Genomic DNA, 18,987 nt, shown 5'->3' on the forward strand with positions numbered 1-18,987 from the left:
AAGTCAGACCTAAAATTTTGAATAAATTTTTCCTTAAATCATATAAAAAAATTTAAACTTTCTTGAAAAAACAAAACAAAAAGGGCTATAAACGGACGGATCGACCCTAAATTTAGAAAAGATTTGCTTTCAAATATATGTACAATTTAGAAATAAATGTATAGGCATAGACTTTACTAGCGGCTATGCTCTTATAGGCCTCTAGGATGTCTGTCAGTCTGTCTGTCCGTCTATTCCTTATGATCTCGGTAACCACTAAACCGATCGGATTCTACTCTTCAGGAAATATACCTACTGGTCCTGTGGTGATTTTAGGCTATTTTCTTAGGGGTGGGACACCCCCAACCCCCCCAAAAACAAAAAATCCCCCCGCCATTTTTTTGAATTATTTAAAATAGTGGTGGAGTGGGGGATCTCCAGGTAATAAAAGATAGGCTCAATACCAGCTGAGTATCCACAAATTCCCCAATAGTAGCTGAGTATCCACGCATATTTCCCAAGAGTAGTTGAATATCCACACTTTTCCCCTATGGTAGTTGAATATCCACAATATTTTCCTATTAGTTTTTTCATTACTAGTGGCTACGCCCCTAGAAGCGTCTAGGGGCACATAAGGTAGAAGGGGAAAAGTCGACCTCATCCCATTTTAAATTTGAGTTTCAAAAGAGTAAGTAAAAATTTGTGAGGGGGGAGGGGGGTGAAAACACCCTCCCCACAAATAGTTTAAAACCTTCCCAGGACATATAAGAAGCTTCACTGTAAAGGCGAACAATATCGGTTCAGCGGTTAGCGAGATCCTTCGGGACAGACAAAAAACGCTTACTACTTTATATTATAGGATATCCTTTCATAATGCTGATTCTCGTGACAATCAAGCACATAAATGCAAGCAATTCACATCTATCAATTGACTTTAATACAGATTTACAACTAGATATTAAAACATTCATTAAAGCGAAGCTCTGAAATGAAAGGACAAACGAACATCAACAGAATAATAATGCATAAGTCTATATAAAAATACTAGCGGCTATGCCTCTAGAAGCCTCTAGGGGCAAATAGGGTGGGAGGGGAAAAAGTCGACCCCCCATTTTCAATTTGAGTTTCAAAAAGAAAAAGATTTTTTTGGGGGGGCTGTCTCTTTATATTGGGAAGGTGATGATACCCTCCCCCAAAAAAGTTAAAAACCTTCCCTAGACTTATTAGCTTCCCTGTTAAGGAGAACCATGTCGGTTCAGCAGTTAGCGAGATCATTCGCTATAGACAAAGTAAGCTTACTACTTTATAAAGTTGATTGTTTCAAATATAAGCGCAGCTGCTATTTCATTATGGTATGTATGTTCGTCTGTATGACTTACAGTGATTACAACTTACTTTTGTTCATTATTTTTTAAAGAAAACACTTGTTTGATATTTAGATATTTAGGGACAAAAAATATTAATGACTTTACATGCTAATTCTTTTTATTTATTTAAATGCTGCGCTACTAATATAAGTTAATTTTATAAGATTTCATATCAAAACCTTTGTTACAAAATCCAAAATAATTGTTTTAAAATCCCCCCCCCCCCCCCAATGGTAGTTGAATATCCACACATTTTCCCAATGGGAGCTGAGTATCCAAAAATGACCCCAATAGTAGCTGAATATCCACGTGGATATTCAGCTGGTATTGAGCCAAAAGATATAATTATACCTCTTGGGCCAAAGCCCCTAGAGGCTAGAGGCGAAGCCGCTAGTTTTAGATATAAAAAGAATTTGTAATTTTAGTTTGGGGGTACGTCGGGTTTAATTTTTTTTCTAGGGGCGATTTCTCTCGGGGGGTTAGTGGTACCCTCCCCCTAAGTAGTTATAAACCATCCCATGACCTACGATTAAGCTACCCTGTAAAACCCTACCGGTTCAGCAGTTAGCGAGATCCTTCGGTACAGAGGGACAAACAAACATCCCTTTAATTTATTAAAAGGATATTATCTAGTAAAAGTTAAACAGTTGAATATCTAATAATATAGATAAGGGCATTTACATTTAGATATATATAAATTTGCATAAAATAAAATAGGAAAATTGTGGTTAATAAATAAACAGCCATTGCACCGTATTGAAAGACTATATATTGCTCTAGATAATATGTGTGTATCTTCATAGACGAATAAAAAGTATTTCTAGCAGCTTCTCCTAACTAATAGAGGAATTTACAAACAGTTTAAAAACATTTCCCGCATTCCTTCAAGTCTCAACAACTCTCTCTCCCTCATTTTTGGAATTCCTAACTCTGCAGCCAATCATAGGCAGATAAAGTTTAAAATTGGACCAATGAGGGCGCGTTGACCATAGTCTAGGAAACTAAGACTCTCCAGTTATGTGATACTGCTAGGATGTAAGAACAGAGTAAGGAGTGTTGTTGGAATTCTCTGAATAGTTTATCATTGGAATGTTCTTTCAGAAATGAAGAGAGTGTCTTATAAAAAGGGTGTTGTGGAATAATTTAATATGAGTGAAAACATGTTTAACATTTTCAGCGCATATACTATATACATAACGTCTGTACGTCCGTTCACTGAGTTTTTAAACATAAACAAATGTTTTCAGCTGCACGATAAAGGATTTTGTTGTGTCATCTATAGGGAATGTTTCTTTTATTTCTTGCTTTTAAAAATATTTTACAGTTTTTATCAAAGAATGAATGATCAAATTGTTGGGCATGAATTGATTATAGCCCTAAAATGGCATCACTGGCTGTCAATCATTGAATACTTTTCAGAAGGTAAAATATCTACTTGTTTGCCCTTAAATTCTCCCCCATAAAGTTTTTCTTTTTAAAAAAATATCCAGAGTGTGGTTAAAATCCAGAGGAGCTTCCAGAACCAAAAATTTTTTTTTTCAGGGATGGGATGGTGGGTGGGTCAATTTATCCAGATAATTCACTAGAAAACATTCTTCCTTGCTGTTATCAAATAAAAACTTCATGAAATTTGTATTTTAAGATTCCTATGACCACTAACTACGTCAGTTTGTCTGTCTGCAATACATCCTATTTCCTTTTATTTGATTTGATGTCTGTATTTAGATTTAAGAGCTTGTCAATACTTATATTGTTTGTGTTTAAATGGTTTATTCATCTTATGGAAAAATCATTCATAATGAAATAATAAAAATACTAACAATTTTAATTAAAAGAAATATATCATACAAACAAATAAAGAAACACAATCATTTCAAAGAATAATATAAATAATCAGCTAACTGAATTTATAACTTGTTACATGTTTAAAAGAATTAGAAAACTGTTTTAAATTATAACAAAAAAGGATTATTAGTTGTTTAACTGGTTTTTAAAGGATTTTACTATTTCTAATATGAAATCCTAATTGAATGTAAATAAAATTTTAATCTATTATTTTCATTCGTGGGATTATTATCAAAAATGTAAGGTTCGCTTAAGGAGGAACTTGATTTCCTCATCAATTACTTTAGATAGATGACAAAATTTAAAATGATTTCTTTTCAATGAGCATTCATTTTATGGTATATAGTCTGTTGGTACATCCGAATAATTCTCTAAGAGACATGACACTGCAATAGGAAAAAAGGTCTTTTTTTAATTCTCAGCTTTTATTAAAAATAGGAGGTTTAAATTTTTGTTGAATTTCTCAAAATAAATGAACATTTATTAATTACATTTATTGGCATCGGGAGCCATTGATTTCCATTAAAACAATAATGTTGAATTTCTTTTAATAATTAAATATCCCTCGTTAATTTTGGATGTTTTCATATTTGTTAAATATCTAATTTATATTTAATATTAGTCGAATAAGTATTCATTTTGATATTAAAAAATTCAGATTTCAAAACACACACACAAGCTCATACGCTATTCAAAATTCAACAAATAGCACAAGTTCCCCTTCCCTTGTATTTATTTCTCAGTATAATATTGTGCAAAGCTAGGAGGATAAGGGGAGAGGGTAGGAATATTTGATCCACCCCACCAAGGGCGCGAGCATGCACACGCACAGTTCAACAATCAGATGTCTGCATACGAAATTTCCCATACACACACACACACAAATTTGATGCCGAAAATGTTTGAAAACTTCAATCATACGTCAGAACCTCGTCAGTTTACGTCATTTTTCATTGTACTATGTACGGATATCAGAACACTGTGGGAGTCACACCGTGTCAGTTCGTGGTCTTGCGTACACGAGACTTGCACAGTGAGTGAGGCATTACTATGTGGGCAGGGGGAAAGAGAAACATGGCACTCTTGTATTAAAACAAGATATATTAAATAAAATATTATTTGTATAAAAAAGTGATTTTAATATATTTTCACTTTTAAACATGCTATGTTAGGCACCATCCCAGTTGAGGAGTGAGATTCTACCCCATACGAAAAAATAAACCCCCCCCCCCGCCATCTGTCAAAATAAACCCCCCCCCCCCGGCATCATTTGATTTTGTACCCCATCTTAAATTTTGGTCCCTGTAATTTTCAATGTTTAAAACAAAGCTTGGTGGTAATAAACTATGAGTTATAGGGGTAAAATATTACATATGGGGTAAGTATATAAAATATGGGGAACAAAAATCACACATGGAGGTCCAAAAATTAATATGGGGTCATTTTTTCATGATGGGGTAGCTTCAAGAGCTTATATCTGGAGAACCGTAAGAGATAGAGGCCTAGTTGCTTGACTGTGGTAACTCAGATTTACATAAGAAAGCCATTTATGCACATGGGGTGTCAAAATTTGAGATGGGGTATTTTTTTCATGATGGGGTGTCAAAATTTGATATGGGGTATTTTTTTCATGATGGGGGTAGTTTCAAGTGCTTATATCTTGAGAACCGTAAGAGATAGAGGCCTAGTTGCTTGACTGTGGTAACTCAGATTTACACAAGGAAGCCATTTATGCACATGGGGGACCAAAACATGATATGGGGTATTTTTTTCATGATGGGGGTAGTTTCAAGTGCTTATATCTTGAGAACCGTAAGAGATAGAGGCCTAGTTGCTTGACTGTGGTAACTCAGATTTACATAAGGAAGCCATTTGTGCACATGGGGGACCAAAACATGATATGGGGTATTTTTTTCATGATGGGGGTAGTTTCAAGTGCTTATATCTGGAGAACCGTAAGAGATAGAGGCCTAGTTGCTTGACTGTGGTAACTCAGATTTACATAAGGAAGCCATTTATGCACATGGGGGACCAAAATATGATATGGGGTATTTTTTTCATGATGGGGGTAGTTTCAAGTGCTTATATCTGGAGAACTGTAAGAGATAGAGGCCTAGTTGCTTGACTGTGGTAACTCAGATTTACATAAGGAAGCCATTTATGCACATGGGTGACCAAAATTTGATATGGGGTATTTTTTTCATGATGGGGGTACTTACAAGTGCTTATATCTGGAGAACCGTAAGAGATAGAGGCCTAGTTGCTTGACTGTGGTAACTCAGATTAAAGTAAGGAAGCCATTTATGCACATGGGGGTACATAAATTAATATGGGGGTCATTTTTCTATGATGGTGGGTAAAAATTGAATATAGGGGCCAATTTTTTATGATGGGGTTGGGGGTTGAAATTAGGTTAGGTTAGGTGAAGTTAGGTTAGGTTAGGTTAAAATGGGTTAGGTTAGGTTAATATGGGTTAGGTTAGGTTAAGATGGGTTAGGTTAGGTTAAAATGGGTTAGGTTAGATTAAAATGGGTTAGAATAGCTTTAGTTGGTTCATGTTAGTTTAAAATTGGTTAGGTTAGGTTAGGTTAAGTTAGGTTAGTTTAAGATTGAGTAGCCCTGCAGAGTTAGGGTCTCCTGCACAGGTTAGGTAATATTGAGGAGCCCTGCAAGGTTAGGGCCCCCGGGGGGGCCTAACCTTGCAGGGCTCCTCAATATTACCTAACCTAACTTAACCTAATTCCCTCTCCACCATAACAAATGGCCCCTATATTCAATTTTTACCCACCATCATGAAAAAAAACAACCCCATCAAATTTTGGTACCCTATGTTCATGAAGGGATTAGGAAATATTGAGTAGCCTTGCAGAGTTAGGGTCTCCTGCACAGGTTAGGTAATATTGAGGAGCCCTGCAAGGTTAGGGCCCCCGGGGGGCCCTAACCTTGCAGGGCTCCTCAATATTACCTAACCTAACTTAACCTAATTCCCTCTCCACCATAACAAATGGCCCCTTTTTTCAATTTTTACCCACCATCATGAAAAAAGAAACCCCATATCAAATTTTGGTCCCCCATGTACATAAATGGCTTCCTTATGTAAATCTGAGTTACCACAGTCAAGCAACTAGGCCTCTATCTCTTACGGTTCTCCAGATATAAGCACTTGAAATTACCCCCATCATGAAAAAAATACCCCATATCATATTTTGGTCCCCCATGTTCATAAATGGCTTCCTTATGTAAATCTGAGTTACCACAGTCAAGCAACTAGGCCTCTATCTCTTACGGTTCTCCAGATATAAGCACTTGAAACTACCCCCATCATGAAAAAAATACCCCATATCATATTTTGGTCCCCCATGTGCACAAATGGCTTCCTTATGTAAATCTGAGTTACCACAGTCAAGCAACTAGGCCTCTATCTCTTACGGTTCTCCAGATATAAGCACTTGAAACTACCCCCATCATGAAAAAAATATCCCATATCATACTTTGGTCCCCCATGTGCATAAATGGCTTCCTTATGTAAATCTGAGTTACCACAGTCAAGCAACTAGGCCTCTATCTCTTACGGTTCTCCAGATATAAGCACTTGAAACTACCCCCATCATGAAAAAAATACCCCATATCATATTTTGGTCCCCCATGTGCATAAATGGCTTCCTTATGTAAATCTGAGTTACCACAGTCAAGCAACTAGGCCTCTATCTCTTACGGTTCTCCAGATATAAGCACTTGAAACTACCCCCATCATGAAAAAATGACCCCATATTAATTTTTTGACCACCATGTGTGAGTTTTAACCCCTTGCTTCAATTTTAATATCATAGCATTGTTTGCTACCCCATCTGTGTTTTTCAACCAATCATCATGTTTGTTGACATCCAGAAAAATGTATATTATGTAGTTCAATAATCTGCCACTAGATGTTCCTATTTCAAACAAACTATTGTTTTTTTTTCTTCAATGGAGCCAAATTTTTATCTTTAAATATTAGATAAAGTAAAGTATTAGAATATGTTGGTGATTTAGTATAAAAAAAGTCTTAAAAGAGAAATAAAAAAAATAAATAGAGGCATTTTCAAATTTTATTCAAAATATAGGAAAATATAGAAGAGTGAAAGGCATAGCTTCACTACAGTGGAGTATGGTAGCTTATGCTACCCTAAAATAAATTCTTTCGCGCGAGGCTCACCTCGCAAACCCCTCCAGACTCTCCCCTCCCCCCTACCCAGATTTTATTTCCCCTTCTGCCAATCATTCCCCCATCTGTCAAATCAGACCCCACCTTCCAATCCTGGCCCCATGTTCCTATTTAGACCCCATCCTTCATTTTTGTCCCCTGTTCAATAATTTATCCCTTCTCTTACATTATTTTGTTTCTCTTGGAGAGGTACAAAATATGAAGATGGGGATAAATTAACATGATGGGGACAAAATCATAAGATGGGGTAAAAATTTCATGATGCCGGGGGGGGGGGGGTTTAATTTGATAGATGCCGGGGGGGGGGGGGGTTTATTTTTTCAGATGGGGTAGAATCTCACTCCTCAACTGGGAACTTGCCGCTATGTTAAAAATTTTAAGTACAGAAAAATCTATACTAGACAATTTACAAAAAAAAAGCATTCAAACAAATGTTTTGTAATTTTAAAAGAGGGGTGTAAACTTCGGAGGCTTGTGGCGTCCGCTCCGCTACACACCTTGCGTTGATAGGCTACACACACACACACAAACTCTCACACTATTTAGCCGTAAAAGGCGGCTTTCTCCCTTTCTCTCTTTCTTACTTTTTTACACTACCCCAAGCCCTCCCCTTTTATAACAGGATTAAATAGTGTCACGGACAAAGTGGTGGTGAGCTGCAGCCGTAAAAAAGTATGCCTATCGATTGGAGAGCCAATACGAAACCCGGGACATGAAAATGAAACACGGCCGAGTGTGGACGGACAGACGAGGTTCAAGGCTGTGTTTTGTGCCCGAGACACGACACGATAAAAAAAACGACGACAGACACGTACAAGTACATACATACAAAGTAGACTAAACAGCAGTGGGCTAGTTTGATCAGAAATGCAGGCATGTGATTCCTTGAAAATACGGGCTTTAAAGTACTTTGACGAAGTTCACCAAACCACACAAGTCCAAATTAAACGCGTGTCTGTGAGGCCAACGGACAGTACGAATACTGCTGGGATATCAAAACATATTTAGAGTAAGGCCTTGTGACGCAATTTATGACTCCGGGACGGTACGGAACATTTCTTTGGTCTGTGTGACAGAAGCTAATCGATGTTCGTTCGTTCAGCGTTGTTGGCTTATCTCCCAAAAATGCACAAAGGGGAAAGGAAAATAAAGGAGAAATCGAGTAAAGAAAATGGAGAGTATAGATTAATGATAATATAATAGAAAGAGGATAATTTTTAAGAGAGGAGGAGACTTCAAATAAATTACAATGGCGGCACAGCAAGAAACAGGACTGTATGTTTTAATTTGAAAAAATATTCTAATTTTAAGAAATTAAATATTTTTTAAGTATTAAAAATAATAAGTGCTTTAAAAAACTGATAAAAAGATTATAATTTGTTATTAAATAAATTTGGTCCAGGACAGTTCTTTAAAAGACTAGAATCTGACTCTTAGACACGCGCCCTCTTTAGAAGTTTTGATATTCTGTCAAATTTTGCCAGGTTTTGGGAAGAGGAGTAGAATTGATACCATACCGCCCTTTAATATTTGAAGCTGATACCTCCATATACAGTTTTTATATCAAATAGCTCTTAATTAAAATCTTTTACATTAAATTCAAAATTTTGCAGTATATGCAATATTGCTTATGTTTTTAGCTATCTTCTAAATAAGTTTTAAAAATATGTTTTACAATTAATTGTCTTTGTAGGTTATTTGTTAGTAACACTTTTTATCTCAAAAAATCTACTCCACAAGATATACCTAACAAGCAGTTACGCCCCCTAGAAGCCTCTAGGGGTACTTTTGGTAGAAAAAGGTGATAAAGTCCCCCTCAATTTAATATAGGGTGGGGGGTCATCTTTATTTGGATGGGTGAAGATTTCTTTCCCAAAAATAGTTGAAAACCATCCCTGGATCTATAAGAAGAAGCTTCACTGTAAAGGAGAACCATATAGGTTAAGATAGTGAGATCTTTCGCTATAGACAAAAAAACTTACTTCTTTATATAATAGGATGTATAGATAGCAGTAATCTTGCAAATAGAAAACATAATTTACTCGGATGCTATCAAAGATATGTAGTAATAAGTCGGCCGATTTTTACATTAAATGTCGTGCTGAGCTAAATTTGCATCTACTCATAACTGACAATTTATAAGGAAATGTTATTTGCGAAGAATAAGATAGTCTTGTGAAAATTTTTGTGAAGATTTACATGACAACTATAAGCTCAATCAAAAACTTTGGCCGTCTGCCTGTCTGTTATTCTATGCGGGAGATTTCTTGGAGAGGTTGGGGGGGGGGGGGGGGGGGTACCCTTACTCCAAAATAGTTTTAAACATTCCCAGGTCCTGTAAAAAGCTACACTTAAAAGGAGAACCATATCGGTTCAGCGGTAAGCGAGATCCTTCGTTACAAAGAGACAAACCGACAAACATCCTGTTACTTTATCATAGGAATTATCCGCAAAATATAAATCGAGTACTATAATAATAACGAATAAGAGTAATCCTATTATATAAAGTAGTAAGGTTTTTTATTTTTAGCCTAAAACTTCAATAACTACTGATTGAGTTCTTCATTTTAGGGAAGCCTCAAGTAGGTCCAATTTTCTGTATTTTCCTAGTCCTTCTAAAATAGAGCTTCTAAATGCTAGGGGATTAAATTGAAAGAAATCGGAAGTGCTATATTCAAAAACTGTGCATTTATTAAAACAAATATAATGCAACATTAAATTTACAGTAAAATTCTTTCAAACTTGTTAATTGCAAACAATTCAGTCAATAAGTAGTTTACATTATTATCTCAGCATTTTTGGTGATTTCCTCAAAGAACATAGCGAACACAGACCCCCTTCTCTTTATTCTTGAAAATAAATTGAAACTATTGGAAACACCTTTAGGGCTACCCTATACCCCATATAACCTAACCTAAACGAACCTAAAGTAAGACACAAGCACACAAAGAAAGTATGTGAGCGACTCTGCACTTTTAGGGAAACCGCCCATTTCACAAAAATCAGCATATCATCATGATGGAATTAAGGAATATTAAAACTTGGTACAGCAGTTGCACTCAGGGCTGTTTGTGGTTGTGTCAGAAGACCAGTGTTCTCCCACACTTTCTTAACTGGATTAAATTTCTCTACCTAAACATAAAGTAGTAAGCTTTTTTTGTCTGTAGCGGAGGATCTCTCTAACCGCTGAACCTTAATAGTTCTCCTTTACAGTGTATTTTATTATTTATCCCGGGTTGGTTTTGGGCTATTTTATTATTTTTTATAAAAAGTTTTGGTATAGTTTTAGTCTATTTTCTGCCCTTACATGTCCCTTCCAATATAGAGCCCCTAGATGTCAGGGGCGCAGCATCTAGTATACATATATGTGTATTGTGTAGTACAATATTAAGTATTTTTTAATAATTCCTATTGAATAATACAGGAATCTTCAGATAATCAATTGATCTACAACCCCCATAATATAAAATTAGACCTTTATTTAACTTAAATTTTTAGATATTTGAAACAGCTTATTTCATAAAAAAGTATCTAAGCTGTTACGCTATAATTTCTTCATACGAATTGCAATGAAAATCAAGGATGACAACATCCATAAAAGTGAAGCTCTAACACAAACATTAACACTTGAAGTGTGCTAGAACTATATAATCAGAATATAAATATATAAAAGTCGAAACAAAACTGTAAGTAAACTGTTCAACTACAGGACATACTTTTTAAGGACTTGATTTAGATTATAGAGAAGCTTTGCTTATAACATTGTACTATGATGTCCTAGGAATCAGTGTTCCAAAAATCAGATCAATCAGATAATTGTATCACTTAAAAATTGCTGTTTAAAAGATTAAAATGAAGATGTTTTAAATGAACGTACGGACTTTCTAGTAAACATTATAGAGTTGCTATGCTTTATAAATCGTTTCTAACTACTACAGGAATCACCATGTAAAGTTTAAATTGATAGATTAATTCTAATATGCATAAATAAACGAAATGAGCTAACCGTTACGTACGTCTAGACCGACCCTAATTATAGAAAAGCTTCGCTTTTAAAAATATTTGACAAACTTGAGTAACATAAGAACCATTAAGTTCACCACCAACAGCAAATATTCCATCAGTTATAGTTACTAGGGCATGGTTAAACCTAAATTTTAAATTATTTATTAACATATTAAGCAGGGATCTAAAGGGATAAGACAATTATTCCATCAGGTAAGGTTACAATGGCATGGTTAAACCTAAATTTTGTAGTTGCGTTTAGTGCCCTAGGAAAATGGGGATATATGTCACTGCTTTTGGCCTACCTATTCTATTGACGTCACAGTAGATAGTAAGAGAAAGGGAAAGGGGAAATAAAACCCCTCAAAAAGAGATAGGGTATAGAGTATTTCCTGACGTCAATAAAATAGGTAGGCCAAAAGCAGTGACATATATCCCCATTTTGTTAGGGCACTATGGACAGCTACCTAAATTTTAAATAATTTATTAAGTAGGGAACTAAAGGGATAAGACAATGTCTAATAAAAATATTTACATCCCCAATGATGATACACAAAATTACCCCTTCTATAGATTATACTTAGTGGTTGAAAAGTTTGAACACTCAACTACCATTCAAAATTTAATAAAAGTCCCCAAGTTTGTCAATCCAACGATTAAGAAAACGGTATTATAAGACTTTTGAGACAGCCCAATGTCCTCTCCCTCCAGTATAATGAAAGTAGTGTGGCATTTAGACCAAATGCCAGTTACAATTTTTGAAAAATTTACAAAATATATGCATAGGTGAAAGTTTTTGTAATTTAATTCTTGATTTAAACATCTGCTTTAAAATCACTTTTATTATATTGCCATCCATGCTTCACTACTTATGGATGTTGACATTCTTGTATTTTTTATTAATATTAAGTGTAGCTGTCTATACTCTATAGTGCCCTAGCAAAATAAGGTTAGATGTCACTGCTTTTGGCCTACTTATTCTATTGACGTCAGAATACACTATACCCCATTATCTAGGGGGTTTCTTTCCACCTTCCCTTTCTCTTTCCCTCTACTATGACGTCAATAGAATAGGCCAAAAATTTATCACCATTTTCCTTAGTGCACTAAACACAGGTACATGATACCTGGGATAGTTAAGATTTCCAGCCAGCTGCCAGGATTTGGTTGACAAGTCATATATCTCTGTGGTTGACGCTGCTTCTGGATCTAAACAAGGATGACAACATCTAAAAGAAGCAAAACACAAAAATTTGTGGATGGAAATACTGTCAAAGTGAGTTAAGAGCAGACGTTCAGTAGTCAGGAATCAAGGGCCACAGTAAAAGTGTCTGACTATGACGTCAGAAAAAATTAACAATTAACCAATGAGAAGCCAGTATTCACAATGGTAAAATATATAGCGGCCTCTCATTGGTTAGTTGTTAATTTTTTCTGACGTCATAGTCAGACACTTTTACTGTGGCCGGAATCAAGAATAATTCAAGAGTTATTTTCTATATTGGCATAGAAATCTTTTTTTAATATAAGTGATAATCACCTATGTCGGTTTCTCCACCAGCAACTATTAGAAAAATATTTCCAGTTCCATTTGCATATAGATCACATCCAAACTACAACATTAAAGATTTCAAATAAGGAAGATTTCCAAAATTGATATGGTATAACATTATTAATATACCATTAAATTAATCATTACAAAAAAATCTATATGTCAGTGTCACTCAGTTTTAAGCCCATTGGTTTATTTTCTTTTGTTCATACATATCTCGCTCACCACCGAATCGATTGGGTTCTTAGTTTTTCTATCAGCAGCTTTATATTAGTCCCGAAATGGTTTTAGTCAATTTATTTTTTATTTTAGTCTTAATGAAATTTGTTTTATTATTTATGTTTTTGCACATTCTTTTAATACTTAATTTTGGATACAATTTTTATTACAAAAAAGTTTTTGGATTTACCTTCTTTCTGTTATAATTGAGTTTACTTTTCAAAGCAACAGAATCAAAAGTGATGATATTATATTCTATCCCAATCTTTCCCTCCAAATACACAAATGATCTAAAAAAAGCAGCTGGACAAAGTGTCTCAAAAAAATAAGCCTTGTGACGTCATAAAAATGAGATATTATACATATCTTTTTTAGAGGTTTACTTTCCTACTTCTCCTTTCAATTTCATCATTTTTATGACGTCTTAAGGCTGATTTTTGAGACACTTTGTCCGGCTGCCCAAATTAAAATTTCTTATACAACTTTTAAATTCTCTTCAAAACCAGATATATCTGGAAAATTCCAAAAATTTAGATATTGCAATCTTTATTAGATTTGTATAATAAGAAATTATTAAACACCAAAAGAAAAGTATTTAACATTAGGTTATCCTGTCTTATTTTCCTGTGAATAGTCTGTAATTTATCATAAAAGGTATGACCTTAGTACTGGCTGTTTCTTAAAAATAATACCATAATTGGGGGTTGTTCTCATATTTGACAAGGGGTTGATTAAAATGGATAGTTACAGAAGTATCACAGTAGAATTTCTGGTTTATCTGACCCATTCTCAGAAGAAAACTATTTAGTTTAAAATCCAAAATAAACTTGTTTTGAATTTTTTCTTCTTCAAATTGTCTGCTAGTTTTTGTATTGGTTAGTTCAGTACGAGTCGTCTGCTTTGGAATAATTGTTTTAGCGGCATTCTTTGCGCTGGTACCCAAAGTCTTTGAAATTTGGCAAAATAATAAAAGTTGCATGTGTTCTGCTACCCAAAGTCTAAGACTGTCAAAAATATGAATTTTAGATCCATTGTCCCCTCCCTTCCTCCCTGAAGGAAGATCCATGTCGGCCAAACAGTTAGCTAGATCTTAAGTTACAGACAGACATCCTCTTACTAATAAGGAATGTAAAACCTGTTAGTTAATCTAGTTGCGCAGCCATATTGACCAGTTACGCCAAGACTTGAAGGAATATTAGAGAAAAATTTCTTTGGTCTACTCTTCTCTTGTAAATTATCATTAAATCCTAGTAATTTTTTTTAAAAATGATTATTATTTATTTATCACACAAAATATATAATAAACATAGTAAATTTCATACCAATAAACGAAAAAAATATTTTTTATTCTGTAAAAATTTATATTTTTAGCAGCGTAGCTAAGCTATAAGTAACTTAGTCTCCCCATCCGCGTGTTCGTAACTCTATTGGGGAGATTTAAATTTCTTAGCTGCTATTCAAGAAAGACTGCTGCATTTCTTTTGCAATAAATCATTAAATATCAATGAGCATCCAGTGAATAATTTATATGGTTTGTCGGTCTGTCAGTCTATAAGATATTAAAAATATATAAATTACATGTGAAAGGTTTCGTGTTTTGACCCCAATAAATCTATTCTTGATTTAAACATCTGCTCTTTAAATCACCACGCCCATATTCCAATATATGATTTTTTTTGTTCTTCCCTACTTATGGATGTTGTAATCCTTGCAATATAGCTATCGAGATGAAACGTGTGTTTTCTAAGAGACAAATTGTTACACTATCTGCCTATAATAGAGCCCTAGGAAAATGGGGATAGATGTCACCGCTTTTGACCTACCTATTCTATTGTCGTCATAGTAGAGGGAAAGAGAACGGGAAGGGGAAAATAAACACCCTAGAAAAAAAGAGATGGGACATAGGGTATTTCCTGACGTCAATAGAATAGGTAGGCCAAAAACAGTGCCATCTATCCCCATTTTGCTAGGGCACTATAGACAGCTACTACAAATTGTTACATACCTCTGACTTGAATTTCTCCAGTCGTGAGGCCACCAATTATAAATAAGAAATCTAAAGTAACTGATGAAGGACCAGCATCTCTAAGTACATTGTATTCCAGAATTTTGTGTGATTTTAATTTAACAAAAAATTAAGGAGTACAAAAAAAGTTTTTTTATTTTAATTTTTTATTCCATAAAAAGTTATTTACGATTTAGAAATCGCTGCAACTCTATAATCGTTACTAGAATGTCCGTACGTCCATTCAAAACATGTTTTTTTACAACTACTTTTGGTTGATTTAATATTTTTATACACCTAATTTTTTAATTCTTGGATGACACGGTACAATATTTTCATTGAAGTATCTCTTGAAATTAGTCCTAAAATGTGAATATTTCCTTTGGCAGTATCCTGTATTTAAGCAGTTTTGAAATATATTTATACAAAGTTGTGTCCTCTACATGTGGTAATATTCGTTTGTTTCACCATCTGATTTTAGAGCTTCGCTTTTATGAATGGTGTCATCCTTGTTTGGAGAGATAAATTATATGAAATACATAATAATCATATTATGTATAGTTTCATTTTTAATATATGAATAGTATATTGGAATTTTTAAAGTCCTTGCGTCTAAATCTGTGCTGTAGTCAATGCTAGTTCTTTTGAAGTTATACTGATTGCAGTTAACTGAGTAGTATCCACAATAAACAGCATTGCCAAATCTGTACTCTAAAACCCCACCACCTATGAAAAACAAAAAGGTTAGCAACATCCATAATTTAATTCTTCTTGGGATGGTTTTAGGCTTTTTAACTCGTGTTAGATTAAGTTTTGAATATAACTAGTAAAATTGTATCTACCTTTGCGATAATGAGAATAAGAAGTTGTGTAATAAAAATCAGACAGATTCTTAACTTCTGTTCCACTTAATTTATGATTGACTATAAGTGTTGCTGGCTATGGGTATAAATCTTACAAACCGCTGCACTGATTTAAAGTTGTACTTTAAAGGTAGCTTTTTGTAAGTACAGGGCAGGTCTTACTCTTTTGACAATATGAACCAAGTAAATGATTTAAGCTAATAAATGTGGTTGGTTCACATGAAAAATTGTGATGATATTTAGACAAATAATATTGGTTATACTGTTTCAGGTATTTGCTCTATAGCAACACAGCTACTCTGTAATTTGCTTTTCTTATATCTGTTTTTTCAATTTACTTTTAGCTTCATCTTTTTAGTAGCAAAGCTACTCAATAATTCAAAATGTCCGTCTGAAACGTTTTAGGGGAAACGTGATTTACTCGGCTCCTACAAAAGATAGACTTCCTAAACTTCTTGTCAACATTCCCATCATCATTAGGGAGCATAGTTAACTATAAAACATCCATGGTGGTCAGACTGCTTTTTAGCAGGTTTTTGTACTATTTTGATATTCTCATTTTCCCCCGTATCTTTGGTGTTTTTGGTCCGATTTACAAAATTTTTGTGGATAGGGATTTTAAAATTAAAAATTCCATCTATGGCAGTCGGACTGCTTATTAGCATGTTTTTTTCCATATCTTTGGTGCTTGTGGTCATATTTTGTGAATAAGGATATCATAATTAGATTTTCCGTTTTTCTGAGCATACAGAGGTGAATTCTTTTAAAAATATTTGCCTCACTAAAATCAGTGAGGCTCACTACAAATTTAGATGGCATAATTTTGCCTCACTAAAATTTTAGTGAGGCAAGAGTTTTTTTTAAGAATTCACCTCAGGTCTGTAATACTTTTTTTGTGATTCGCTGCTTATAGATGTTGTCATCACATCCTTAATTATTTGTATGGTAAATAAACATGTACTCTTGTATACAATCAGTCAAGTAAAAGTTAAAAGTGGGATATAAAAGGACTAGAAAAAAGCAGCCAATCATGCCTAACAGCTTGAACCATATAGTAAGGTTTGATAGCATTTCCCATCATGATCAAAACTGTAATAAAATAAAAAATGAAAACATATCCTATTTTATAAAGAAATAAGGGGTTTGAATCGATAGCTTAAGATATAAATAACTATTTAACCCTTGGGTTCTCTATTTTCGGTAAGCTTCACCTAGACCCTGTGAAGGTTTTAGGCTTTTCTATTTTCAGATTAAATTTTAAATCTTGGGAGGGTTTTAAGATATTTTTTAAACCCACCATGTACCATGTCGAATACAGAGACCTAGATGCTAGAGTCGTAGCCCTTAGTGTAACAGGTCTTTGTAAAAGTTCTGAAATGGTGTAATTATGAAAGTGGCTCAAAAGAATTCAAGAATTCAAGTGCCCTAACAAAATGGGGATATATATCACCGCGTTTGGCTTTCATGTTCTTTTGACGTCATAGTAGTGAGAAAGAGAAAGGGAAGGGGGGAAGAAACCCCCTAGAAAATAGATGGGTTATAGGGTATTTCATGACGTCAATAGAATAGGCATCTATCCCTAGTTTGCTAGGACACTATAAACAGCTACTTATGTTACTCACCTGAATCCACACAACCAAAGTCTCTTCCAGAAGTCTCCCAGTTACTTTGCAGGTTTACTGTTCTACATGATATCCTAACATTTTCAAAAGCGCTTTTAATTTTTTAAATAATGGTACAGTTTAAAAGAATTTGTAGTGTTGTAATTGTCCTAAAACAGAAAATTTGATAAGTTTTTCTTTCAAGCACTTAAAAAATAGCACCAAAATAGTCAAGCGGTTAGCAATCTCTATAAGGACCAGCGGATACGCCTCTAGCCTCAAGGGACTCTGTATTGGAAGAGGCATAGGGTGATTAGGAAAATAGCCTAAACCCATCCTACGACATAAATCTAAAAATAGAACGACCTAAAACAATCACAGGACCAATGCGAAGCTTACCCTAAAAAAACTCAATAGGTTCAGTAGTTATTGAGATCTTAAGCTTCAGAGAAAGAAAAGTCTTACTGATTTATAAAAAAAAATAGGATAATAGGATAAATATTTACACGATATTAATAATCTTTATATTATTTTTAAAGCAATATTTACAGTTGAAAATTGTATGATGATTGCTTGTCCAAGAGCAGTGAATCTCAGGCCTAGCTATTGTAACAATCAATTCTACAAAAAAAATCACGAAATCTTTGAGATTAGCTGGGGGTATATCTTGTTTTTATGTAACTGAAGAGGGGTGGGTAAGAAGGGGAGAAAGGGGGAAGGGGGTTGTGGGGAAATTTTTCTGTATAATTGTTTTCAGAATATCATTCCCTTTTCCCTGAGTAAAACTTAGTTATATAAAAATTTTGGGGAAACTAGGGATGAAAAAATCCACGAAAGTGAAGCTTGACAAATCAGAGAGCACTTTTGATATTCCATATTATTTAGAAGTTTGAAGTTTCCGTATAAATGTTACCACATATTACTTAAATACAGGATGCTTGTTTTGGACATACTTTATATTAAGACTTGATCATAGAAAATTAGAAATGCTCTTCTCAATCGTCCTAGGAATCTATATGCCAATAGCAGTGTTGCGGAGCCGGAGCCGGGAGCCGTGGAGCCGCCATATTTTGCTGGAGCCGGAGCCGTAATTTTCGTTAAAAACGGCTCTGGCTCCGGACTAGATAAAAAAAGAGATTTTTTATAAATTATAATTTGGTAACTCTGTTTTGTCATGTGCAAATGCCCCTATTAAGTTTTTCAAGTACATTTTCATCAAAAATTGAACTTTTAAAACCAAAAAGACAAAAATAGACGTGGAAAAATATGTGTCGAGTTATTTCTTGATTTTAGGTCGGAGCCGCACCTAAATCAAACGGCTCCGCAACGCTGGCCAAAAGTAAAAAA

General features: G+C 34.4%; 1 protein-coding gene and 1 long non-coding RNA gene across 2 annotated transcripts; both read right to left on the bottom strand.

The window, feature by feature from the left end:
• Positions 1–10,068: 10,068 nt before the first annotated feature.
• On the bottom strand, positions 10,069–13,885 carry LOC145312499 (alpha-scruin-like). Its single transcript, XM_080151756.1, has 6 exons — positions 13,833–13,885; positions 13,362–13,461; positions 12,941–13,013; positions 12,528–12,609; positions 11,467–11,545; positions 10,069–10,527 (listed from the first exon to the last, which is right to left on the bottom strand). Exons 1-6 carry the CDS (start codon positions 13,883–13,885, stop codon positions 10,420–10,422), a joined length of 495 nt encoding a protein of 164 aa, XP_080007882.1. The 3' UTR covers positions 10,069–10,419.
• A 421-nt stretch (positions 13,886–14,306) lies between these two features.
• Positions 14,307–16,083, bottom strand: LOC145312777 (uncharacterized). Its single transcript, XR_013877116.1, has 3 exons — positions 16,019–16,083; positions 15,177–15,902; positions 14,307–14,418 (listed from the first exon to the last, which is right to left on the bottom strand). It is a non-coding gene; the product is annotated as an uncharacterized LOC145312777 (long non-coding RNA).
• Positions 16,084–18,987: the final 2,904 nt, after the last annotated feature.

Source organism: Acartia tonsa, chromosome 2 (assembly GCF_053477335.1).
Source record: "Acartia tonsa isolate MP-2025a chromosome 2, ASM5347733v1, whole genome shotgun sequence".
In the NCBI taxonomy this organism is placed as follows: domain Eukaryota; kingdom Metazoa; phylum Arthropoda; class Copepoda; order Calanoida; family Acartiidae; genus Acartia; species Acartia tonsa.

Bases quoted from the DNA above. Each gene is read 5' to 3' on its own strand.
- LOC145312499 (XM_080151756.1), bottom strand. From the start codon at position 13,885: ATGAGAACAACCCCCAATTATGGTATTATTTTTAAGAAACAGCCAGTA. The intron at 11,546-12,527 runs GTATCATGTACC...TTTAAAATTTAG, and splicing joins GGAAATCTTAACTATCCCAG to GTTTAACCATGCCCTAGTAA. The intron at 10,528-11,466 runs GTTTGTCAAATA...CTTTATGTTTAG, and splicing joins ATGGTTCTTATGTTACTCAA to GTAGAGAAATTTAATCCAGT.